At 40.0% G+C, this 27,455-nt stretch overlaps 1 protein-coding gene across 1 annotated transcript in view; it reads right to left on the reverse strand.

Moving 5' to 3' along the window:
- The window catches only part of ARID2 (AT-rich interaction domain 2), a 188,673-nt gene extending 168,145 nt beyond the window's left edge, over positions 1-20,528 (reverse strand). The window contains exons 1-3 of the mRNA XM_080659536.1: positions 20,287-20,528; positions 20,086-20,179; positions 18,889-18,986 (exon numbers count right to left, since the gene is read on the reverse strand). Coding sequence (XP_080515662.1) covers positions 18,889-18,986; positions 20,086-20,179; positions 20,287-20,378 — 284 coding nt within the window. The 5' untranslated portion in view covers positions 20,379-20,528. The remainder of the gene's footprint in view (positions 1-18,888; positions 18,987-20,085; positions 20,180-20,286) is intronic.
- Positions 20,529-27,455: the final 6,927 nt, after the last annotated feature.

The raw sequence follows: 27,455 nt of genomic DNA on the forward strand, positions 1-27,455 counted from the left end.
TCGATGTTCCTCTCTCATCGATGTTTCTAACTCTCTATCCCTCTTCCTTCCTCTCTGTAAAAAATCAATAAAATATATTTAAAAAAAAAAATAAAAAATAAAAAGTGCTTGATCCCAAAACTGTGGCAATAAAATAAGAGTAGTAAATTATAATTCACAAAGCTAACCTATAATCCTCACACCACTACTTATTAGCAACAGTACTCTGAGGCTTTTTCCTCATCCTGTAAGATAGGATTATAGCCATCTTGTAGAATTATAAAAATCCAATAAAATAAACATCCGTAGGAATAAATTATACTACAAACTGTACTACAGCACACAAGTTTCATTATAAAAAGATGCAGTAAAGAAATTTTTAAAATAAAAAACACAATCCTACAACTACCCCAATAATTTTCATATTTTTAATTTCAAGTTCTATCTTCATACACTTTAAAAAAATGTAATCATGTGCACTTGGAAAAGACAATATAGCATGATTTTTCTAGAGCTATATGACCCAAGTTCAAATATTAGCTCCTGAACTTACTGTAGGTCTCCCTTTATCCTGTTTTACATAACATCGGGATAATAACAACAATACAGGGAGGTGTGAAGAAGAAATTAGTTATTATAAATCATTTAGTTCACATGGCAAATTCAATAAATAGCTAAAAAAAATCAAAATGTAAACTTTGTATTCTGCTTTTTAAAATACCTGTCAAACATAAAAGTACACTATTATCTAAAGCAGTGCTCGGCAAACTCATTAGTCAACAGAGCGAAATATCAATAGTACAACGATTGAAATTTCTTTTGAGAGCCAAATTTTTTAAACTTAAACTTCTTCTAACGCCACTTCTTCAAAATAGACTTGCCCAGGCTGTGGTATATTGTGAAAGAGCCACACTCAAGGGGCCAAAGAGCCACATGTGGCTCGCGAGCCGCAGTCTGCCGACCACAGATCTAAAGTATCATAAGATTGGGAGAAACCAAGATGGCGGCATAGGTAAACACCTAAATTGCTGCCTCGCACAACAATTTCAAAACAACAGCTAAAAGAAAAAACAGACATCATCCAGAACCACAGGAAAGCTGGCTGAGTGGAAATTCTACAACTAGAAGGAAAGAGAAAAGCACACAGAGACCCAGAGGAGCTGCAAAAGGCTGAAGAAGGGAGACGCGCGTGTGGAAAGGACAGGCGGCTGAGTGCCCGGATGGCTTTCTCAAGCGGGAGGGAGACAGAAGCTCCCGACTGCACTGAACCCCAGTTCCGGGCGAGACCCTGGGGACCTAGACTCATACGGGGGGTATCTGGACTGTCAGGAAAAGAGAAAAGCACAAGGAGACTCAGGGGAGCTGCAAAAGGCAGAGGTCCGAAGGCGAGCGCGTGATCACAAGCAGAGAGGACTGACTGCTGAGTGCGCAACTGGCTTTCTCAAGCTGGAGGGAGACGGAAGCTGCTGACTGCGCTGAACTCCAGTTCCGGACGAGAATCTGGGAACCCAGACCCATTTGGGGAGAAACTGGACTGTCTGACAGTGGGCGAAACTCGAGGGCGGCTTTCTTTCAGAGGTGCTTGCAGCGATTACTAAGGGACACTGAGACCCAGGGGCCTCATAGGGCAGGGCTGACGGGAAGCCAAGGCTGTCTGCTCCGCCCTGAGACTCCGCCCCATCTAAGCTGAGCACAGAGGCTTTTGCAATTTTTCAAGTCTTGTCTCCTAAGTGTGTCTCCAGCTCAGAAGTTCTCCCATCATAGACACAGCTGATCCTCATAGCCAATTGGCCTGGAGGTCAATTCCTCCCAGTGATACCAACAACAATCAAGACTTAACTACAACAAGGCTGAGCACACAGTCCACAAAGGGGTGCACCAAGAGTGTCCACCTCAGGTAACTGGGGAGGCTGAACCACTGGGCCCTAGAGGAAACCTACCACACAAAGCTACTCTACCAACTCAGGGAAGCAACCAAAATGCGGAGACAAAGAAACAGATCACAAATGAAAGAAATGGAGGAAAGCAAATGACTGGATATAGAGTTCAAAACCATGGTTATAAGGTTTTTCAAGAATTTCCTAGAAAAGGCTGATAAATTTGGCGAGACCCTCGAGGATATGAAAAAGCAACAACTAGAAATTAAACATACACTGACTGAAATAAAAAATATTATACAGAGACCCAAAAACAGACTAGAGGAACACAAGAATCATGTCAAAGATTTGAAATACAAAGAAGCGAAAAACACTCAACCAGAAAAGCAAAAAGCAAAAAGAATCCAAAAATTTGAAGATAGTGTAAGAAGACTCTGGGACAACTTCAAGCATACCAACATCAGAATTATGGGGGTGTCACATCACCCTGCTTGGCCCCGGAGGATGACTGGTTAGCCAGAGACGGGTAAGATTCCTCAGGGAAGGAACAACCTAAGACAGGCACAGTCGCAGAGGGGCCATCAGGAGAGAACTTGGGGATCAACAGAGGTGGGGCACAGACCCTCACACCCCCAACCTTGTAGGGCCTGAACCCTCACCCCATCTGAGGGAGGTCTCCTGCCCCCATGGCTGCTTTGCTTCCCACGCCCAGCTCAGATCGGGACACAGGTGACAGACAGTGACTTGGCCCAGCTCAGATTGGGACCCAGGTAACAGACAGAGACTTGGCCGACAGCAGCTGCCCTATATATCTAAATCCAGCCTAGCACCAGGAATGCTCAGGGCCTACTCAAGAATGCAAATAATCCTTTCCACTAATATTTACAGGGTAAATTAAGATTGTTGGTAGAGTATTAAATTTGACAGTAAAATAATAATCAAGTTTTCAGATTAATTTAAATAGGCTAATTGAAATAAGTGAATATTCAAGAAAATTTAATTGTACTGGACAAAAAGCTGTTCCTAATGTGGTAACTAAAATTTCTATTGGTAGTTCATCTCATGGTAAAATTCCTGAACATGCAATGAAACTAAAGCAGTCATATTTTTGTCAAAAAATTAAAATTTAAAGTCATCAAGACTGCATTATAAAAGTTACAAAAGCCTCCATTAATCAAAAAAGGGGGGATAGAAGGGTAATATCATGTAAGGAAAAATATCCTATAAGTAAATTATATCTAGAAAATTTTTACTTTACAAAATTAGTTTTCATTTGTAATGCTAACAGCAAGACACCCATGAAAAACACACATTGTGTCTAAATAAGACAAAGGAAAATCGTTTGGGCAAAAATAAAAAGGATCCCAAATCAATTATATAGAAAAGATTACTTTATTAACTTTTGGTCGAGAACTCCAAGACCATGTGGATTCCTGCAACAGAGAGGAATTGACAGGTCTGCTCCAACCACGAAGACAAGAGGAGAAACAGTCCAGAGATGGAAGACGCTGATGACGCCTTGCCACGCTAGCAGCCAGCAGCTGTACGACGCAGCAAGTTGCCTAGGACCAAACCAGAGAGGGTCGGACCTGCATTGCCACCATGTGCCCACCATCCAGATATCATTGCTGACATGTACACATAAGGAACTGTTTGACATTGAAATGGGGACTCAGAACTGTTGGACATGGAAATTGGGTCTCAAATATTTTTTGTTACTATATGTTTATTTCTAGTCTGCAGAGGCAAGATTTTTTAAAGGAATGAAATGGGGAAAAAATAGATACAGAGGCAAAGAAGCATTGAACAGACTGTCAAACTACAGTGGGAGGGCAGAGGAGGTTGCGGGGGGAGGGGGGGCTGTAAGAGATCAACCGAAGGACTTGTATGCATGCATTTAAGCATAACCAATGGATAAAAAACACTGGGGGGAGGGGGCAGGTAAAGGCATGTACTGGGGGGAAGGGGAGGCTGGGGAAAGGTCAATGGGGAAGGAAAAAAAAAAAAGGAGACATATGTACTACTATTTGTAATACTTCAAACAATTAAAAAAAAAAAAAAAAGAAGAATTATGGGGGTGCCAGAAGAAGAGAGAGAGCAAGATACTGAAAAACTGTTTGACTGAAAACTTCCCCCACCTGGTGAAAGAAATAGACTTACAAGTCCAGGAAGTGCACAGAACCCCAAACAAAAGGAATCCAAAGAGGACCATACCAAGACACATCATAATTAAAATGCCAAGAGCAAAAGACAAAGAGAGATTATTAAAAGCAGCAAGAGAAAAACAGTTAGTTACCTACAAGGGAGCACCCATACGACTGTCAGCTGATTTCTCAACAGAAACTATGCAGGCCAGACAGGAGTGGCAAGAAATTTTCAATGTGATGAATAGCAAGAACCTACAACCAAGATTACTCTACTCAGCAAAGCTATCATTCAGAATTGAAGGTCTTAGAGCTTCACAAATTAAGAAAAAGCTAAAGGAGTTCATCACCACCAAACCATAAGTATTATATGAAATGCTGAAAGGTATTCTTTAAGAAGAGGAAGAAGAAGAAAAAGGAACAACAAATACTTATCTATCAACAAGTGAATCTAAAAATCAAGTGAATAAAAAATCTGATGAACAGAATAAACTGGTGAATATAATACTGTCAGGGGCATAGAAAGGGAGTGGACTGACAATTCTCAGGGGGAAAGGAGTGTGGGGGGTGTGGGAAGAGACTGGACGAAAATCGTACATCCATGGATGAGGACAATGGGGGGGAGGTAAGGGCAGAGGGTGGGGTGGGAACTGGATGGAGGGAGCTATGGGGGGAAAAAAGAGGAACAATTGTAATAATCTGAACAATAAAGATTTATTAAATTTAAAAATATAAAAAATATATAAAAAAAATAAAAAATAAATAAATAAAGTATCATAAGATTCTTTTAAAAGGACTCTTGGATATCCTATATTGACTATTTTAAAAATAAATCTCCCTACCATCTGTTTGTCCATATACTTAATAATGTATAATAAAATCTATCTATTGCTTCATACTTCCAGTAGAGGTCTCCATCTAAAAATTAATGTATAGGACTGAAAACTTTAAATTAGTATTCCTGGTTATTAAAAACACACATACACAAATTAGTGGCCAGCTTTATCAAATATGCAAGTTTAAGTTTTTCCAAGCAAAGCATTTAAAATGAGGAATATATGAAGTAAAAAGGGATTTTTCCCTTATGGTTATATATTTTGCTATGGGTTCTCCAATAATTCTCACCTGTCTTATATAAACACTAGAGGCCCGATGCATGAAATTCGTGCAAGAGTAGGCCTTCCTTCCCCAGGCTGCCGGCACCAGCTTCCCTCTGGCACCCAGAACCCGGGCTTCCCTCCAGCCACTGGGAGGCGGCACCCGGGACCCGGACTTCCCTCTGGCTGCCAGCAGGCACCCGGGACCCAGGCTTCCCTCGAAGCCCCGGCTTCATCCAGAAGGTCGTCCAGAAGGACGTCCAGTCTAATTAGCATATTCTGCTTTTATTATTATAGATAGTCCCTTGGACAGGAAGGGGGAATAGATAAAACTGTTAGATACAAATGATAAATCAAGGGTGTATTTATCACCACTACTGGACAATTTAAAACATTCCTCACAGATGGTGTAAGTCAGTAGAATCATCATATATAATGAAAGGATAATATGTAAACTAACTGTCACTCTGTCACAAAGATGGCGGCGCCCACTCCTCTCAGCCCGGCCGGAGTCCCCCAGTCCCGGGGGGGCGGCCACTGAGAGCGGGCAGCGTGAGGGGCCTGGCAGAATACTTGCTTCATCACCGCGGCGACGAGGCAAGCATTCCGCACCCAGCCGTGGATGGACCGCTGAAAGCTACTAGTCTTAACGTAAAAGTAAAGGTCACATTTTATAGTAGCAAAGAAATCTGGCCATCTTCTACATTTGCCCTTTTTTTAATCAGAATGGAGTGGCTACAGTATCAAAAGCAGCTCTGAATTAACTTTTAGTTACCCTTCCCATCATTCTGGAATAGTGATCTTATGCAAGTCTATTATCCTTATGCAGGCCTACCAGAAAAAAAAAATATCTTTATTTATAGCCTACTAGAGAAAGCATGAGGCTAGATCACCTTCTTAAAATCCCCTCAGTTTTGCCCCACCCGTGGCTCAGTGATTGAGTATCAACCTATGAACCAAGAGGTCCCAGTTCGATTCTGATCCGGGCACATGAGGGCTCAGGGCATGCAGGAGGCAGCCAATCAATGATGCTCTCATTGATGTTTCTGTCTTTCTCTCTCTCTCTCCTTTCCTCTCTGAAATCAATAGAAGAAGAAAAAAATTTTTTTAATCCCCTCAGTTCTAAGAATGATACTATGAATTGATAGGTTCAGTAGCCATATCCAATTATTGCTAACTGCATACTTTTGCTCCTATCTTATTAACCTAAATTTCAGGCTCAGTACACACTACTAGTAGGCCTCTACAAAAGATTGAATTTGCATGTAATACTAATATCTACCTCAACTTAGCCCTTTAAATGCGTAAGACTTGATAAATATAGATAAGATTTGGTATGCCCAGGAACTGATCAAGAAACTACCAACCAATTTGCTTAAAGCTAATAAATAGTGCTGCATGCATGCATGCATGTGTGCACATACACTCATCCACTTAAGCTAATGCCTATAGTTCATAAAGAGGGGTATAAAGAAGATGTTCTAACAAAATGTCAAAACTAGAGACTTTATTATCAAAATTTATATCTAATTCTGAGGATCAAATATACAATGTAACATAACATATTTAATTTAGTCATAATGGACTTAAATGGAGTCACCCAAACAAGCATATAAGATTTCTGATGTAACTAAAAGATAAATTTACTTTTCATTCCCACAGGTTGGATACCCTAATAAAGAAGACTTTTAAACTAAAAAATAAATATTTACTTCTTACGTGGGTAGAATCTTAAAAAAAAAAAAAAAATCAAGCAATGATTAAATTATTGCCCTGTTTTTGTATAACGAGTGATGCAATGACCAGCAAAGAAACAGTCAAGTCTGCTTAATAAACAGGGCAGGAAAGATAATTTATATCTTTTAGCATTTTAACTGATTTTATTTATGTTAAATTCCTAGAACATGAGAAATATTCACATTCAAATATAATCCACAAAATGAGATTTAAAATTTTTAACATTTGATCTAGCTCCTCTCTTGAATACAGATAATAAAAAAATAATTACAGATTTTAAAAATTAAAACCAAATGCTAGTAGATAAAACATAAAAAATATCACTAACTCTGATTTCTAAGTCCAATAGTATTGTTCATTCAATAAACAGATATAGAAATACTATATTAGCCCTAACTGGTTTGGCTCAGTGGATAGAGCATTGGCCTGTGGACTCAAAGATCCCGGGTTTGATTCCGGTCAGGGGCATGTACCTTGGTTGCAGGCACATCCCCAGTGGAGGGTGTACAGGAGGCAGCTGATCAATGTTTCTCTCCCATCGATGTTTCTAACTCTCTATCCCTCTCCCTTCCTCTCTGTTAAAAATCAATAAAATATATATTTTTAAAAATACTATGTTAGTAAGATATGCAGAATTAAGACTGCATTAAGAACACATAGCAGGCAGTATCTTACTCAATGAGGAAATACTAGAAATACCAAACTAAGATCAGCATCAAGTCAAGGAAAAGATGCCCTTATCTTCTCAACTGTTAAATAGTGGCCAATACAATTAGATAAAAGAAAATAATTAAAGGAATAAAATTTAGAAAAAAAGTAAAACTGTCCTTATTGGCAGATGATACACTAATATCTCTAAAATTTTTTAAATCAATAATAAATCATACAACAGTAAAACAGTTAAGACAGATTATAAAAATAAAAAACTTTCATATAAAAAAATGATAACCAATTAGAAGATATAATGGAAAACATTTACAATAGCAACGTAAGTATAAAATAATAAGTATAAAAATGGTAATATACTTAAGAATAAACTTAATGATCAAACTCTATAAAAGAAAAATTTTAGATTCTTAAATGACACAAAAAAATTTGAATAGCCCAGCTGCTATGGCTCAGTGGTTGAGTATTGACCTATGAACCAGGAGATCATGGTTCTATTCCTGGTCAGGGCACATGCCCCGGTTGTGGGCTCGATCCCCAGTGCGGAATGTGCAGAAGGCATCCAATGAATGATTCTCTCTTATCACTGATGTTTCTGTCTCTCTCTCCCTCTCTGAAATCAATAAAATACATATTTTTTAAGAAAATCACTGAATTTTTTTAGCACCATACTTTAGTGATGATATAGCTTCAGTATGAACACAAAAAAGAACTGCAAACAAATCTTTAACTACTTAGCAGATTTCCTGTTTGTAGTGGTATGTGTATAACAATTCTGAAAGTATTCTCTTATGTATTATAAAACTGACAAAATGAGTAGTGGGAACTAGGATTCTCAATGCAGATGAAGGGAAATACATGCAATGGAAAAAGGCATCAAGAAACTTGGGTGGACTAATAATTAGGGATATCAGTACTTAAGATTTTCAAAATATGTATATTTATATCTAAAATAAGCAAAACTTCCTGGCTCTGTCCTCTGAAAGGGCCTAAGTAACAATGAGCATACCTACTATCCAGATCTTGTTTTCTATATACCACCCCATACAAATAGGAATCAGGACTCCTTGGAGAAATAGCTGATGCTAGAGAGCTAGATAAGCAAAACACAAATTGAACCTGGAAGATCTTATCTTGTCAGAAAGCAAGAAAGAGTTCAAAAATAATGGAAACATGTTAAAAAGACATAGAAGCCATCTTAAAAGGGCTCACAGTGGCCCAATTTAAAAAGCCAAATGCATAACATAATGGGTTTTAACCCACTGTATAAAAGTCTAATACATAAGAATGAAAATACTTTTCTTATCATAGATTGCTAATAAATGTAGAAGGAATAACAGCTTTAGGAAATAAGTAAGCATTATACATTCTTCATAATAACTGATTTAAGCAAGAATTATCAATAGCCCTAACCCGTTTGGCTCAGTGGATAAAGCATTGGCCTGGGGACTGAAAGGTCCCAGGTTCGATTCCAGTCAAGGGTATGTACCTTGGTTGCAGGCACATCCCCAGTTGGAGGTGTGCCCCGGGGGCAGCTGATTGATGTTTCTCTCTCATCGATGTTTCTAACTTTCTATCCCTCTCCCTTCCTCTCTGTAAAAAATCAATAAAATATATTTTAAAAAAAAGAATTATCAATGAATGTTAAAATTATTGGGTAAAAGTTTGATGGTGAGCAAGATATTTATATGGTCTCAAAGTATGTCCCCACAAATTACTTATTAGCTATAAAAGAGAAAATGGAAACTTCACAATGGAGAAATCAAGAGGACACCACCTTAACCAAAGTTAACATCAGCACTAATGGGACAAAGTGACATCACACGCCTCCTGCCAAAAATGCTTAACTTAAATCAAATCCTGAAAAACATCTGACAAATCCAAATTTGTAGGCCTATACTATTAAAAAATGGTAGTATCATGAAAGCTGAAGAACTAAAGATATGTAATACAAAATCATGGATTAGAAAGGTGGGTATGATTGCTAAAAAACACATATTTGGAATCATTAGTAATATTTAAATAAGCTCTGCATATTATATAATACAATTATATCCATGTTAAGTTTTCTAAATTTGGTAACTGTACTATTGTCACATAAGAGAATGCTTTTATTCTAAGATGACATACACTTATATTTCTGAGTAAAGGGCATTAATCCACAATTATGTCAAAGGATTAAAAAGTAGTAACACTAATAATAATGTATGTGAATACACACCCACTATCACGTAAAAAGAGAAAAATATAAAGTAAATGTGGCAAAATAACAATGGTTGATTTTAATGAAGTGTAAACATGAGTTCACATATATATAACCAAAAAAACTTCATTAAAAAAATAAACATGGCAAGGAAAAAAGGTTCACCATTTCTCTTACCAACAGATTTTTTACTACTAGATTGAATTAATACATTGCAACATGGGACTACCTGGAAAAACTACTCATAAATTCAGAAGTTTTTGACTTTTTAATGGTGCAAACTAAAAATATTATACCAAAGCACTTAAGCATTCTTGACCTATTACTTGTGAGTGCACTTGGAGGTACAGCCTGCTTAGGTACTAACTACTGTTTATGAAGCACTAAGTGGTCTGATCTGAGCTCAAGTACACTAAAATTCACTTAATCTATAAACCATTATGGAAAGTGTGATCAACCTGGGCATTATTACTGACAAATTTAAATTCAGCCCCATCTCTAAAGAATTTTAAAAAGTTATGTCTTTTCTGTATAGAGCCCTAACTTAGTCTCTTTTTTGTCCTATTTTAAAAGAATGTCCCTACTGACCACATGTACATTTAATATCTTCCTTATTTAAAATTAACCAATGGACAAAATAAAATTTCATCCAAAATTACTAAAGATGAGTATGTCATGATTATATAATAAGCATCATCTTTGTGCACACAACAACAGACCATTAAACACTGTAAGACTTTACCAAATAGTAAAAAATCAGAAAGAAAGATAAGAATTACATACTTTCCATATCTCACAATAAGATGTATGTATATTCAAACAATGGATTCTTATATAATTTTATTTGAATACTGCTTCATAAAAAGCAACATTTTAATTGCCCCATTATATGGTAATAGAAACAAAGGTAAACATACCTAGAACATGAAATAGTACTTGAAGATATTTAACAACTATGGATAGTGGAGGATTATGTGTAAGATAATGCTTCATAAAATGTAAAGCAGGTCTATCACCAGGGAAGGGAATGGAAAGATAAAAGGGAGAAAATGTGGCCTGAAAAGATGTAGAATATACTTTCCTAACTGGCAATTATGGCTGACACTTAAAATGGAGAATTGAATATAACCTACAACCATTTTTAAAAAGAAGTAACTCAATGCTTCAGAAGAAAAGTTGGAGTAGTGTAAATACATTTTTTTCTAAATGTTAGTTTTCTAAGATTGAATAACAGCAATTACTTCTGAAATTTTAAATGATAAAAATAAAATCTCACATATGAAAATGGTTTAAAAAATGAAAACAGAGTGCATTTAACAAAACAGGCTATTGTTAGTTTTGATTTTTTATAGGCATTTATACAATGTAATTTAACTCCCTTAAGCAGTACTAAGATAGATCAACAAAATCCTCACAGGAAAAAAAAAGCATTCAGTAAATTCAATAAAACAAATGGTATCCCACTTGTGGAGAATATTATAAAGTACTATATAGAAAAAAACCCCTAGATATTAAGGAAAACTTATTTTTAATTAATTTTCTAAAATCCAAACAACACAAACAGGATAAGTTTGAATTGGCAGTTTCATTTACCCTTTTCGCCATTAACTGAAGTGGAGCCCTTGTTATGTCTCTTGAGCCCAGAGACAAAGTATAAGGGTGAGGCTCTGCTTAGAGATGACAGGTGCAGCTTGAGCAGGTGCCCTAGACCAGATGTCACCTAGAAGTTTTGTTCTGGATGTAGCCTTGGCCAACATGTTGATGCCAAGTTAAACCAGTTATCTCAGCAACTAAATTGGTTTCATTACAATACTTAGATCAGCTGTTCTCAAACTTCAGCATACTTAAGAATCACCTGGGGCCCACATTTTAAAAATACAGTGTTTCAGACTATTAATATCTAAAACTACTGATCAATCTTTACACCACTAAAGCAGGACAACTAAACGTTATACACCTCATGATCTAAAAAACACAGCACTACCTATTAGGAATACCTAAAATATTGAACTTGAATGTTATCAACCTTTAGATCTAACAGTTTTCAGGAAATAAATACAGGGCATAGAGGAACAGGTTGACACTAGAAGGAAGGGATCAACCAAATCCAGAATTTGGGACATTCTAAAGGACAAAAGAGCCATTACTTCAACAAATCAATGGCATAATGGGAAAAGGAAAAGGAACTATTAAGAACTAATGAGATTGCCGAAACCGGTTTGGCTCAGTGGATAGAGCGTCGGCCTGCGGACTGAAAGGTCCCGGGTTCGATTCCGGTCAAGGGCATGTACCTTGGTTGCGGGCACATCCCCAGTGGGAGGTGTGCAAGAGGCAGCTGATCGATGTTTCTCTCTCATCGATGTTTCTAGCTCTCTATCTCTCTCCCTTCCTCTCAGTGAAATATCAATAAAATATATTTAAAAAAATAAAAAATAAAAAAAACTAATGAGATTAAACAAAACAACAGATTCAGCCCCACTACAAAATTCTTTCAGTAAGGTGTGGAAGACCCTGCAAACACTGACTTAGACAGTAATAGAATTTATGGACTTGTCATTTTTGGTCAACAATTCAGAATGTGAAATTGTTATTGCAATGTATTTCATCAACAGGGTAAACTCTAATATACAAATCAACCAAAAGGCGGAACAACCCATTGCTATGATGCGCACTGACCACCAGGGGGCAGAGGCGATAGGTGGCAGTGACTGGGGGGGGGGGGGGGCGGCCAGCGGGCAGCACCAGGCTGCCAGCCAAGGTGGGTGCCAGCGCCCCCCCCCCCCCCCCCGATCGCCCCGCAGATCAGCCCTGATCACCAGCCAGGCCTAGGGACCCTACCCTATATACTGGGAACAGTCTCTTAGATTTAAAAATTAAAACCTGGCCAGGCTAATCTAACACTGAAAAAAACAGGATGATGCAGGGATGACATGCATGGACTCTGGCTTGCACATTTTGTGGTCAGCCCTGATTCTAACACTTACACCTGTGTGACAAAGCCAATTACTTCTCTCTGCTTCAGTTTTTCCACCCTAAGATGGGAAAATGGTACTACTGCCTCAGAAGGATCATGTTAACGTACTACTTTTCATAATCAGGACAAAAAAATGTAGCTGCCCACACAACAGCAAGATGCCTTTCACCCGTATGAAAAGCGTCCCGGATTGCGAGGGGGATGTCCGACTGCCAGTTTAGGCCCGATCCCCGTGGGTGCTGGCCGGGCTGAGGGACCCCCTACCCCATGCACAAATTTCATGCACTGGGCCTCTAGTATCTTATAAAAAGGCATTAATTTCCAATTTACAACATAATATGCAAAAAGTATCCAAGCACAAGTGAAATTTGTTTTGAAACAGAAAAATACATATTAGACTCTATTTTTAATAACATAATTCTTGGAAAGTTTAATGAAATTAAGTTTCATTTTAAAGTTTAATAGATAACCTGAATAAGTGACAATTTACTCTAAACCAACTATTTATTCCAGGTCCCCCAAAAGTTTTATTTAATAAATTTTATTTTAATAAATGTTATAATGTAAAATTTGGTTAGAGCGTTGTCCAGATACGCCAAGGTTACGGGTTCGATCTCCAGTCAGGGCATACAAAAGGCAGTCAATGAATGCATAATTAAGTGAACAATAAACTGATGTTTCTCTCTCTCTCTCAAATTAATAATTTTTTTAAAAATTTTAATCATGGTCACATGTTTTCATCAAATTATAGTTTACCCATTAGAGAAAGTATTGTTATATTTCCCAAACCGTATCCACAGAACTCAGTAGGCATTCCTCAAACATAGGATTTCACATCACACTCTGGTGATGTGTGGTAGGTGTTTGGGAAACACCATTTACAATGGGTAGGGGTAGGAAGGTAGTGTTTCTCCAAATTGTCAACAGTTCCACAATGCATACTAACAAACAGAAGTGTCTAAGAAGTCCTGCAATACAGTAACCAAGTTTAGCTTTATTGCTCAAATTCATTTGGCTTTTTTCAAGGAAACATAATGACATTTCAGGAAAACGAGTTTTTAATACAACACAAATTGGGAATTTCTACTCTAATTGATCCTGAATAACAAAGAATGTGTTGATGACGGAAGTGGCAGATCAACCCTGCCCCATATGTCTCTCTAATTCCCAATTCCAACAAACCCTATTTTTACCAGTAAACGTTAATAGAGTCTATACCACTCTGAAAAATAAGAAATAAGCAGCCTTTACCAAGTAATAAGTACTCTACCTACAAGTATGTATTGAATACTTGTTTGCTGACTAATGCACCTAAATTCCAATGAATTAAAATTTATGTTTTTTCCTTTCATTCCAACTTCTAATATCATTCAGTTTGGGAATGTAAGAGTCACAGAAGAAATATACTTGTCTATCAAAGTTACAGTGGATGTCACACATGACCCACTATGAAAATACTGAATCCATAACAGAGTAGAGGTGGCATTATAAAAGAATACTCCTATTTAGAAATAGACATGTTTAGTTAACATCTGAGGCAGAAAACATAAATGCAAAAAAAGCATATAAACACTTTTGAGAGTTAAGAGTTCTTAGTTTGAATCTTCAGTGAAATTTTTATCTTTAGTAAACTATCTATCTTGGAAAGAGATTTGTTTCTTCTTTGGGGCAAATTTAAGCTGCTTAAAATATGGTAAGACACAACACTAACCTAGCTGAGCTCTGATCAGTCAACTTTCTCCACTTTCTATTCTTCCTTTGAACAAATCTGCATGCCCTTTAAAGTATAACAGAATATCAGGAGATATCAAAATCAAATTTGCTCAAAATGAAAGGATATAGTTTAAAAAATTAAATTTAAATACATATATGAATAATTTATTTAGATACAGTTGTTCTTCCAGTCTCCATATTATTTTTATTTTCCTTCCTTGAATAAGGAAAGCAATCTGTTTATAAATTTTGTTTATCAACTCACAAACTCATTTGCATATTTATCACAATCTTGAAGCCTTCTTTCAATTAACCTCAAATAATTCATGAAAGGTTTTCTCTTAAAAGAAGTGATCTACATGGTGGACACTAACCACAGAACACTTGAGTGCATCCATCTATTTAACTAATAAATGTAAACTCTATTGGTATAACTTAGGAAGGGCTTTATCAACCAAGGGAAACAGAATAAACTTACAGTGCAACTGAAAATTCACTATGGTGGGTGGAATTCTACAATTAAGTTTCTGACTATTTTAAAGGTAGGTATGAGTTTAAAAAAATCATTTAATGTGCCCAACTGGCGTGGTTCAGTGGTTGAGCATCAACCTCTGAACCAGGAGGTCACAGTTTGATTCTGGGTCAGGGCACATGCCTAGGTTACAAGCTAGATCCCCAGTAGAGGGTGTGCAAGAGGCATCCAATAAATGATTTTCATCATTTATGTTTCTATCTCTCTCTCCCTCTCCCTTCCTCTCTGAAATCAATAAAAATATACTGAAAGAAACTGGGGAAAGAAATAAAATTGATTAAAAAAATCATTTACTGTTATAAGAAAACCAGTAACATATAAATTTGTACAATAAGTTTTTAATGTCTAAGATATTTTACTTCCTTTCAAAAATCAAGTTTTATAATGGAAACATCAAGTTAGCCTTGACTATAGCTGTACTACTGGAGTCAGGAGGTTAAACAAAATTCTTCAAGTAAGTATTTGAAATATTTACCTAAATCTTCATACCAAGGCTTCAAATTCTTAATGGAAATAAGAATAATATTTTTACCCCCAACCTTAATACCAAAACAGAACAACAACAACAAAAATTCACAGAATAAGGAACACAATGGGTTTAGATACACTTGGGCATAAGTTTAACCATATGTAATTTCCAATTATATTTTAATTTCTTAAAATAATTTGTGACTAAGAAACTGAATTCATAATAGACAGATTAAACATTACTAAATACATGTAAAGAATACAACTTTTCTTTCCAATTAATCAATGCCCCAACGCCATTTTGATTTTTTTTGCACTTTAATTTCTCCATTTATGAAATATAATACATGTCCTCTACTGTGAAATTATACCTTACGCATTTACACTTTAGGGATAATCTAATAATAAGCTTTTGTGGAATATATTGAGGTGAACATGCCAAGAAAGGAACGAAGTACAAACAAAATATGTAGACATCATGGATGGTTAATAATCAATTTTTAAAGAGTACTTTTACACATCAGTAAACACATTTTTAAAATTAAATGCCAACGTTGAAACAAATAATCATTTCAATTTTAGACTTTGAGAAATCTTTGTAGACGATCTACATGTTTGATACAATCAAGCTAACTTTTGGCAGATCACTAAATTCAAGTCTCTATATTTAATGACTGTGTATGTTTGTATCAAAACAAACTTTAAAATATTAGAATATATACATGGCCAGCATGCTAGTTTGATCTTACTTATCTAAATGTCTGTAATATCATGAAGATATATCATAAAATACTAGGCTAACAGCCATTCTCCAATTAACCTATATATATATAAACGCCTAAGCAACCATTCGACCGATAGCTATGACGAGCACTGACCACCAGGGGCCAGACACTCAATGCACAGGCATGGAAACATGGAACAGACTGATGAATCTCAGAGGGAAGGGGGGAGGGGGGAGGGCGGGAAGAGATTAACCAAAGATCTCATATGCATACTAGAGACCCAGCGCATGATTCCTGCACCGGTGGGGTCGCCTTGGCCTGGCCTGCGGGGATCAGGCCGAATCTGGGCCTCCAACATCCCCTGAGGGGTCCTGGATTGCGAGAGGGCGCAGGCCAGGCTGAGGGACCCTACCGGTGCATGAATCTGTGCACCGTGCCTCTAGTAATAAAATAACAGAGCAATGTCAGCAAATATTATACTTGTAGAGTAAATGAGAACTACCACATGTAAGGACAGTCTTATAATAGGTCAAATTATTCCACCTATGATTTATAAAACACATTATCTGCTCATCAGAAACTATGACATTCAATTTGATATATGAAAGAGGGAACTTACAAAGTTACTTGATTACTATTTCTTACTATGAAGAGGCACTTTTATGGTTAAGTAACAGAATCACTGTGAAAGCTTAACATCCTGTCTGCCAGTTAAGATTTTTCAGAGGAAGGTGTAAAATCCAGCATAATACATGTCCTCTACTATGCAATATTACACCACTGTGAAAAAAAAATCAAGTTTGGTAGTACCCAATTTTTGACCAATGTATTTCTTTTGTATTTCTTTAGAAACCACGCAAATCTTCACATGGTTTTATTTTCCATAACAAATGCTCAACCTTTTTCCTAGTAGCCTAGCTACAACCCTACAAAAACAAACCTAGAGAGTGACATATGGAGGAAAACAAGTTTAGCTAAAGACACAGATCAAAAAGCAGCTTCTAATAAGAACATAAAGCTCAAATTGATCTGAGAACAATGTAAAAAGTTGCAAACCTTGAAACTATATAGTTAAAAATAGTACCTATAAGTATAACCAATGGATATGATCTCAAGAGAGAAATTAAAACTGGAAAAACAATATGTATGTAACTTGTAAAAAATTGGAAGTCTAAAACTCTGTTAGAATGAATGTAAATTCTTCAGAAAAAACACATCTTATGAACCATATATATCATATAGTACCTTATGGATATTAAAGTTCAATAAATCAATCAATTCAGTATCAGGCATAACTTTAAATGTGTATTTTAAACAGTCTAAAATCCAAATGGTTCAAACTGATTAGCAGAAAGCCAGGGCATGTATTAAGAGTATTCCTCTCAATATTATAAATGCAAATGAGCAAGTGAATATCACTGTAAATATAAAAGTATCAACTTACCATATTATTAAAGCAATGTTTTGGAGGTTAATTTTGTTCTATTTTGCTTTCAGTTTTAGTCCTTTATCTAAAAATGTACTCTAACACACATCACAGACACACAGTAGATAACAACTAACTATATTTAATATTTTCTAGACTTCTGTATAGCTCAGTAACTACCCACAAAGTTCTGTGAACTCTTCAGCTTCAAGCCTTAAGTCAATCTATGATAGCCAATAGAAAGTACACCTGTGTAATTACTAAATTCCTATTTCAGAATGCTAAACATAACACAGACTATCCACACTGGGCTATTACATTTGGAGCAATAATGAATGCCAAGCTCAAATTATGCAGAAGCCACATTATTTTAAAAAGGCCATCCTATAATCTCATTATTACAAGTAATAAATATAAAGAGCAATATTTTAGTTTTAAATAACCACCACCAACTAAGGACCCTCTATGGCTAAGTAAACATTAAAAATAAAAGAGGACCTCATAATAAGTTACAATATAAAAATATTTCTAGGAAACAACTGGCAGAAAAAAAACAAAGCTGAATCACAAAATATACCATCTAAACCTATCACATACCAACTAAATAAAAAATTTACTTTGTCAAATAAAGTAAAAATAAAGGGGAGAATGAAAGAAAAATCCAAATCAAAGCATTTCCTTTCATAGTATCCCTAATTCTCCTAACTATATAATAATCCTTTTGAGTGTTAAGTGATTTGATATTAAAAAAAAAATTCAATCCTGGTCACCTCAGGCGCCAACATGTTATGCTATGTAGAAATATTGCACTGAAAAACTACTCCGTGTCAAGGTTCCACACAAGAGATTTCATTTTATAAAAATCTTAAAGTCAGAATTTAAAAAGACAAAGAAGTTTCCAAAACAAAGAAAAAATTTTCCCAAGGGATACAAAGTTTCATTAACTATCTTAACTCTTTTACTAAACATCACCTTTCTGCCCCTCTTTGGATATCAAACAATCAATAACAATGTCACAAAAGAATGTTTATCAAGATGGAGGTGGGGTGTCACCTGTAAGGATTCTGTATAAAAAATGTAAACAATCCTACAATAGGTGAGGAAAGCTCCCACCATCCTAAAACCTCACTTTGTGGATATATAATGTTTCCCAGACTAAAATTAACCTGAGTTTAGAAACTGGTGTGCAAGGTTTGGTGTGTGTGTGTGTGTGTGTGTGTTGTGTGTGTTGTGTGTGTGTGTGTGTTTGCGCGAGCGCGCGCGAGCGCGCTATTTTTTATTTCTAAAAACAAATCACCCCATAAGTCCCTTATTTCCAAATACTGTTCAAGAGTCAATACCACTCACCGCAAGTAATACTGTTTTAAAGCAAAGGCAGCGTTAGAACAACTTCTGGGAAAGTTGAACTCTTCAACAATTTCTCCCCACTGATTCTTCTCAGAAACCTGTTAAAACACAACCACACTTGTCTGAAAATACACAATCCAAGAAAACTCTAACCTAACTATGAAATAAATACCCATTCTACAGAGATCTGTAGATACCCAGGCATCAATGGGTGTTTCAGATCGACCCTTCAGAGTTACTAAGCAAAGACAGCCTGAATCACTGGTTTCACCCGAGAGCCCTGTATTTACAGCACTTGTTTTGTGTGGGGGAGTGGGAGAGGGGGTCTGGTGGGTTTGTTTTGTTTTTGAAGCCCGGACAATAACCAATCGCAAGTCCCGCTGTCGCCCCCTTTTAAATCTCAACGCGGTCCGTTTACACCAAAAAAAAAAAAAAGAAAGAAAAAGAAAGAAAGAAAAAGAAAAAGAAAAAAGTTCAAAAGGATCAATAGTGTTCCGGACAGCGACGTCCGCAGGGTCTGGGGGGGCCGGGGCCGGGGCCGATTCCGCTCCCTCTCCCAGATCTATCCATCTCCATAGGCCCTTCGTTGAGGCCTACAGCTTCTGCCTAGCCTTGAAGCCTAAGATGGCTATTTGGAGACAGGTCCTGGTTTCTTTTGTTAGCTGTATAAACCGAGGGCGACGGGGCCGAGGCCGTGCCCCCGGCCGCCGGGATCGTTTCGCAGCCGATTATCGATGTGAAACCTGCCCGCGCTAATTTTGAGTTGCACGAAAACTGCTCTCAGAGTCTGTGTGTGTCTGTGTCTCCGCCTGTGCTAGAGCGGCGGCGGCGGCGGCGGCGGCGGCGAGCGGCGGGCGGGCGGACACGGGGCGGGCGCGGGGCTCCGGCGGGCACCCCGCACGCCCGCGCTCCCCGCCACGGCGCTCAGACCCCGCGGGCCGGCCAGGCAGCGGGCAGGGCGCGAGCCGGCGCCGGGCCGCCCGCCCGCCCCGGCCCCGCGCCCGCCGCGCGCACGCCAGCCACCAGGCCGAAAACAGCCCCGCCGCCGTCCGCCTCCGAGCCGCCGGCTGCGAGCGAAAAGGACGCCTCGGGCCCCCGCGGGCCGCCCCCCCGGCCCCGAGCACCCACTCCGGGGTCAAAGGAGACTTTTTGGAGGAGGCCAGCGAGAGGGAAATACAAATTAAAACTTCCACTCACCTTCGCGAATCCGCCTAAAGTAGTGACTCTGGTGTAGAGACCGTGCAGATCCAGCTCCTTCCCACCCACCGCGGGGATTTTTTTAAAAGGCGACCTGTGGGAGAGAGAAAGCCCCGCACTTGTCAGCCGGGACCCCGCGCCCGGCCGGGAGCCCCGTTCGCCCCGGCTCGCCCGGCGCTGCCCCCCCGGTTCTGCTCTCACCCTCGGCTGTGGTGGAACTGCCGCAGCTCGTCCAGGAAAGCGAGTCCCTTTCTCCGCTCGTCCGGAGGCGCCTTCCCCGTCGAGTTTGCCATTATTTTTTCAAAGGAGGTTTTAAAAAAAACCCAGATCGGTGCTTTAAAAGCGCCCCCCGCTCCCCGCGCTTCCTACCAGAGCCCGGAGCCCATTCCTCGGCCGGCGGCGGCGGGGCGCAGTCATGGGCCGGCGGTGGCGGCGGCGGCGGCGGCGGCGGCGGCGGCGCAGGGAGGGAGGAGGGAGGGGGAGGAGGAGGAGGAGGAGGAGGGGAAGGAGGGAGCGAGAGGCCTGGGGGACCGGAGGGAAGGAGGGAGGGGAATTTCTAAAAAAGTTTAAAGAAATCGGAGCGAAACTAGAGGGGCAGGCGATTGCCGGATCCGCGCGAAGCGGCGGGGCGAGCGCGGCCCCCACCCCTGCCTTCCCTCCCTCCCCGCGGCCCGCTCTCGCCCGCCTCTCAGCGCCGCCGGCTCGGGCGGCTCGGCCTGGGGCCGCGATTCAACATGGTGCTGCTGCCGGGGGCGCGCGGGCGGGCAGGCGGGCGGGCGAGGGGATAGGCGTGCGGACGGTGAGGGTCGGGAGGCTGGCGGCCCGGGAGTTTCGGCGGCGGCGGCGGCGGCGGCGGCGGCGGGGCTGGGGCAGGCGGGGCTGGGGGTGGGGAGGGGGAGGTCTGTGTGGTGGTTTGTGAAAAGCGGGGTGACAGCGTGTGTTCCGGCCGCGGCTTCGCGGGGCCCTCGCACACATTCACGCGCAGCCTCGGCCGGGGCGTCCGGAGCTGAAGGCACCGGCAGCGGCAGCCTAGCTGCTCCGCGCCGCCGCCCGCTCGCTTCCCTCCCCGTCAGCCTTCCTCGCTGCCGCCGCCACGGCCGGCAGCTGCGCCGCACAGCGCCCCCCGAGGGCGGCCGCGGCACTGCGCCCGGCTCCACACCGCCCCGGCAGCTCCTCGCGGGGAACAATAGACTCGGCTCGCCGGGTTTAGGGTTCATCTGCAATGTGCCGCACATTTCACACGCACACAAAGCCGGCGGAAAGGGGGGCGGCGCGGGGAAACGGCCACTACCGGCTGTTCCCGGGTTGGGGGTGGAGGCGACGTTGGCTCCCCGGCCCGGCTGCTGGGAGGGCCGCCAGGCGCCCCCGGCCCGCCCCGCAGCCCCAGTGGCGCTGGGGAGGAGAGCGAGGCGCAGGGGGCAGCTCCGCACGCTCTGCATCACTCACAGATTGGAATAAAGTCAAGTTGTTACCTTTTTTTTCCCCAAGGTCTAAAGGAATCGGCTTTTTTTTTTTTTTTTAAGCCTTGTGCTAATATTTTGGGGGGATGGTTAGCACATTTCCCCTGAATTACCCACCAACTTTAGCAAACTATACATTAAATACGGTGTGAACTGCCCTAGCTCCGTGGCCATAGAGCAATGCTCTTGATTCATCCTGCCTTGGGTTGGCTCCACGTATCAACCTCGATGATGCTGTGCTGAGTTAGGCAAACGGTAATTAAACTGGTTGGGAAGCAATCTTTTGAACTTGGACAATAATTAACGTTTATATATTTATATTAAGGAATATGAAAGATAAATGCGCTTAAAATAAATATTGAATCAAACCTTGGTTTTCCTTGCTTTCTCTCGGATGTCTTAAATGTGATCCCCGTTTAAATATTTTTGAAGGTAAACAAAAACGGGGGGCTGCTTCAATGAGAGCCCCAACATCTCAACAAATACTAAGTTTGCATTTACAAGGGGTGTTGTTGGACTCGACCCTTGGCTACCCACGGTCACGAAGCGTCACACTGTGGGAAGGATATCATTGTTCCCATTTTAGGGACGGCCACTGCGGGCAAAGTCACCCACCAACCCAAGGTCACAGGCCAGTCCGTGTCTGGATGGGTGATGACTCCAGGTTGTGGTTCCAATGGGAACATGTCCCTGATGGTGAAAGAAATTATGTAATGTAGTCCAGCCTGCTCCCGGCGCTCACTCTAGGAAACGGCTTTATTTCCCAAGGAAAGTTTGTCTCTTCCGTGGGGTCGGAATAAGGCTGTGGCTAAGAGGTTCCTGACACCCGAGGGCCAGTGACCGTCTCGCCAGGCGCTGAGGGGTGGGGACCCGGCCGGGAAAGTGGAGACAGCGTCCCGGACCAGCGGCGAGGGGGGCGGGGTGGGAGCGGGGCGGGGTGGGAGGGGGACCCGGCCGCCGGTTCCTTCCCGGACCGGTCCTTCTAGGGGCGGCGGAGACGTGGGCCGCAGCGCCGCGCGGCCTGGCTGTGCGGATTCCCTGAACGTCGCACTTGCGCACCGCCCCTTACGTAACCGTCAGCGCCGGGGATTCCCTAGAGGGGGTCATTCTATTCAACCATTACACACACCCCAGGCTCTGCCGCCGCCGCCTCACAAAATGGCGGCGCCCATAGAGGAGACGGCGGCCGCCTCCTCGGCCCCATTTTGTGGGAGGCGAGAGATCTGTCAACATGGGAAACCTCCGCTGAGGATGCATCTGAGTTTGGAAATCCCGCTTAAGGGATGGAGTCGAGGGGGATCTCATTCGACGGAATATGTCAGCGCCTTCCAGAGCCTCTACGCTCTTTTAAAAAAATTTTTTTCCCATTTTCTCGAAGAAAACGCCAGAAGCCTCCGGGTAACTGTAACTAAGGGGAGAAGGCAAGGCTGCGGTTGACTTCTCCGGGGACTTGCCGCGGCGTCTTTTTGGTGGCTCTCCCACGCTCCCGGAAGCTGAGCGCGACGCCGCGCAGGGTCGCCGGGGCCGCCGGGCCCTGACCGAGGGGACGGGATCTGGCGACGCGGAGCGGCACCGGCCTTCGCTGCCGCGCCACTGGGGCAGCGAGACTTTTCGGTGGTTTTTAAATGCCAGCGTTCACGGCCCAGTCGGTACCCCCTCGTCGGAGTCGTGGGCTTTGGGGGCTCCGGAGGTCCCTGCTCTGGGAACCGCGGTCGCCGGGAGTCGCGTAGCCGGGAGCGGGCCGACTCGCTGACCGGGCAGCCCTGCGCGCCGGGGGGCGCAGCGCGGACCGGACCCCGGCTGGTGTGGACGGGGCCGAAGTGGAACGAGGGCTCCTACACTGACCCCTCAGTCGTCCGGTTCGGGACCTGGGAGTGTGTGTTAAGGTTCAGTCGTCCGATTCGGGACCTGGGGGTGTATGTTAAGGTCTCAGGTTAGACGATGGAAAGTCTGTTCTAGTAGCTCACTCTGCAGTGGGCAAACCTGATTTATCTTCTTTCCCATTCGAAGGGCGGAATGGAGAAGTGACATTTTACATTTTTAATTTTTCAAGGGGAGGTAACCACTTTTAAGCCACTGACTGCTTGCTGTGAGTGTGTGTTTGTGTCTACACACCTGCATGTACAGGAGTGTGTTTTCCTTTTCAGTACAGGTACCAAGGCTAAAGACCTGGAGTGTGAGGCTAACGTTTAAACGCCTTTCTTTGAAATTTAAGATGTGACATGTACCTGGAGAATTGACTCTGGAAAAAAAATTCCCATTCTGCAGAAGAAGCTGCCATCTATAAAATGGATTCCTAAAGTGTGTCTGAAGGATAGAATTTAAATTCATAACACTTTGGATATGCTCTCATCAAAGAAAAAATAAAAAAAAAACCCTGATGATTATCACATCACTATGTGGTTCAACTTCCCCACGACTAGAAAAATGTAAGGCAAAAGTAAGCTTAATATTAACGGCATTTGCTTGTAAAAGGAATGTATGTAATAGTTTAAGGAAAAAGGAAATTCATCTGATGAAACATTAATTACACGAATAATTTACTTCAGATGGTTTTTTTCCGAGTGGAAGCAATCATTTGTACTTTTATATGACCTCTTTTTTTTTTTTTTTTAAGTGTCTTGTTTGTGTTGATTTTGAGCCTCATCTGTCCTCTCTAATGCAGAACTGTGTGTGTCTGCAGCCTGCGCCTATCACTAAGCTCCATGCCCATCGCCTGCCGCACCCTGGATGCTACTCCATGTGTGTGAATTACCAAGATAGTTTCTGGTCATGTCTATTCCTACTGATGTTCTTTATATTTAATAAATTTGGTTACCACTAATCAGTCTGTATCTCTTGCAAGAATACCTTATCTTAGCACCCAAGTACCCAGCGAATATTTTTTATGGGGTTGCACTAAAAGTAACCCTAATGCAGAGTATTACATTTCTTTATAACGTATTGCAGTTCCTGTAGTGGGCAGCATAGAGCAGGTGGATCCTGGGCAAGAAATGTTAATTTCCCACACTTTTACAATAGATATTCTCTAACTAATTTGACGACATAAATAAAAAATGTACTTCGTAATTTTCAAACATTAATGGGAAAATAGTCCTGTAAAAATTACCAACAACAGTGAAAATTATTGAAACTCAATTTGTATAGCTTACTGTTCTGATGAGAAATGTTGACAAAAGTTTTTTGATGTGAAAAACGCAAACCATTTTTAATACTAACTCCATAATTAGAAGTTTCAGTTATTTTAGATGAATCTCTGATCCTTATCAGTTTTAATATTATCTAACCAAGAAATTACAATGTTTAAAATTTTCTCATTCAAGTAAACTTTAAGAAAACTATGCCAAATTACAAATCAAGCATGTGAAGTATATGATTACAACGGCTGAAAAAAGTTCAGGAATTGGTATGTCAGTTCATTGGAGAAATATTTGGATTTTAGGTTACTATAAAGCTTAAAGGAATTGGTTGAACAAGGCTATTGAACTTAAATTTGTGTTTCTTTAAAGATGATCTTAAGAAAGATAACACTTTAACCACTTGCAGCTCTTAACTCTCTTTACTGCTGTACTATTTTAATATAGGCTGACTTTCTGGATGATTTGCCCCCAAAGCATCTGAAAAGTTTTTTGGTTTGTTTGTTTGTTTGTTTTTTGATAGATACTAGAGGTTATGTTTCGTACATAAATCCAATGCAGTTTATATTTTTAAAGACTTTAATAAGATTTCATAACTAAAAAATTAAATTTTAGCCAATTTTAATACTCTTTGGAGAGCCATTCCCAAATGTGCTTTTGACTGGGAGCTGGTCTCATCAATTGTTTAGGTCAGTTATCTAACCCTGAATGTTCTAAATTGGTATGAATTGAAGGTGCTACATTTGTATTTATTTCATCTCTTTTGATCACTGAAAAGAAAAGTAGGCCCCAACTAAAAATGCTCACTATAGTATAATCTCAGTTTATAGTAGATTGATAGATTGTTTATAGTATTTAATAACTGTGAAAAGTAGGATAGCCTGAATAGGAAACATTTATTTTTATTATTAATTGTTGTATTATTTATTTGTATTACAACTGTAAACTTACTTTTGCCCACCCCTGTATTTACTGAATGCCTACCTTGAGCAAAAGGTGAGGGAGGAGAAATTGAGTTGACCCTTAAGGAAATTATACTCCAGTACTAGATTTTTCTTAACTGCTAGCTTTAAAAGATTATAATGAAATATTCAGACTATAGGGCTCTTAATTTTGAATACGTAAGCAGAATCTTTAACAGAGTTAAGTTCAAAATTCTGTTTAGAATACAGACAAACATAATTATGTGCAAAACAGTACTCCATTAATGTTAAAATGTTAGTGTTATTTGAAGTGCTGTTAAAATATTAATAACAGCATTTAAATCACATTGTTTGAAAACTCAGATACACAAAACATCTGATTTCAATAATTAACTGTTTAATTATGGGAAAGGCAAGGGAATGTTCAGGGAATGTAAAAAATATACTACTGAGCAAACAGGAATTGTTTTTATGAATTTTGATTTTCTGTTTCAATTTTTTAGTACATTAACTCTTCTGACATTGTGTTTTACTATTTATTAAAAAAATTAAACCACAAAGACAAGTTAAGCTTTAAGGAGTTGGCGGTCTTGTTGAGGAAACAATAAAATAGGAATTAATCCAAAATGCAAAACTATGTAATAATTAGGTTTCATAAAACTATGTTTAGTTTTTTCTTCCTAACTACACGAGTTAGAGTAGTATTGACTTAATAGCAATTTATTTAACTTTTGTTTTTTTCTGAAAAATCAAAAGTCAGCCAGGGCCAGTGTAGTTTGTTGAAGCTTACTGCTGTACATTAAGGGAAATTCTAACCAATGGTTCAGTGGCAACAATTTTTTTTTAAGTGCCATGGTTCTTTGACATAATTTGTAGTATGTAGAAGTAAATTAAAACCAATCAAGAATAATCTTTGTGTGATAATGTACATGAAAAATACTAATAAAACAATGTTATAGGGGTACAAAATAACTGAATAATTTGCAGTTAATTACAATGCTTCCAGGTATTTTAAATAAAGATGAAAAATTTAAGAGTATTATGCTACATTTTTATAACCAAATTTCCCACTTTTTAGCAATACTAATATTAGTAGCAGTTAGCCATTAGTGATTATTGATAGCCTAAATAAATATGACCTTAGGCCCTTCTAATTAATGTCTGTTACTTTTAACTGCATTTAAAGACAGATTTCCTCAAGGCTAATCAGGGGTTAAATGATGATCCTCCTGTTCCTCTGGAAACTGAAAAGAAGCTTCCCTCTCTTAAGGGTATGCAGGAATTTGCTCTCTTCCCACTGAACTAAATTTATCCTTTACATTGCTATTTGCTAATCTCAGTTGTTTTCCTGCTTCATTAAAGTTGGGGCCACCATAAATAGTAGTAAGACCTAGACCACACTGTCCTGACAGGGCTTGTGCCCATGGCAGATACTCTCCTTCCTCACCTATCCTGGTTCTCAATGTCAATTTCTGAAGAGACTTTTGAAATAATAGTATTAGTATATTCCCAGCTAAATAAGTCAACTTGTGGTCTATTTATGGTATTCAAGGAGTTCGCTAACCCTGTGAAACAAGATGTGTTTATTGCATTTTTCTAGGGAGTTTTATTTGTTAAATACAAGTTTCGAGGATCACCTGAGGTGGTGTTTTTTATTTTATGTGTTGTTGGCCTCTGGGCTTGAAACTTTAGTTAAGGAATACTTCTTGAGTTCATCAAATTGTAAGAATTACAGCAAACAAGCAAAAATCTATTTCTGTTTTAAAGAACTACAATAGATTTTAAAATAAAGTTTAATTAATTGCATTTAACTATTTTTCAATTTTCCCTCTATTGAAAATGTACAGATA

This window comes from Plecotus auritus, assembly GCF_963455305.1.
Source record: "Plecotus auritus genome assembly, chromosome: 3".
Classification (NCBI taxonomy): Eukaryota; Metazoa; Chordata; class Mammalia; order Chiroptera; family Vespertilionidae; genus Plecotus; species Plecotus auritus.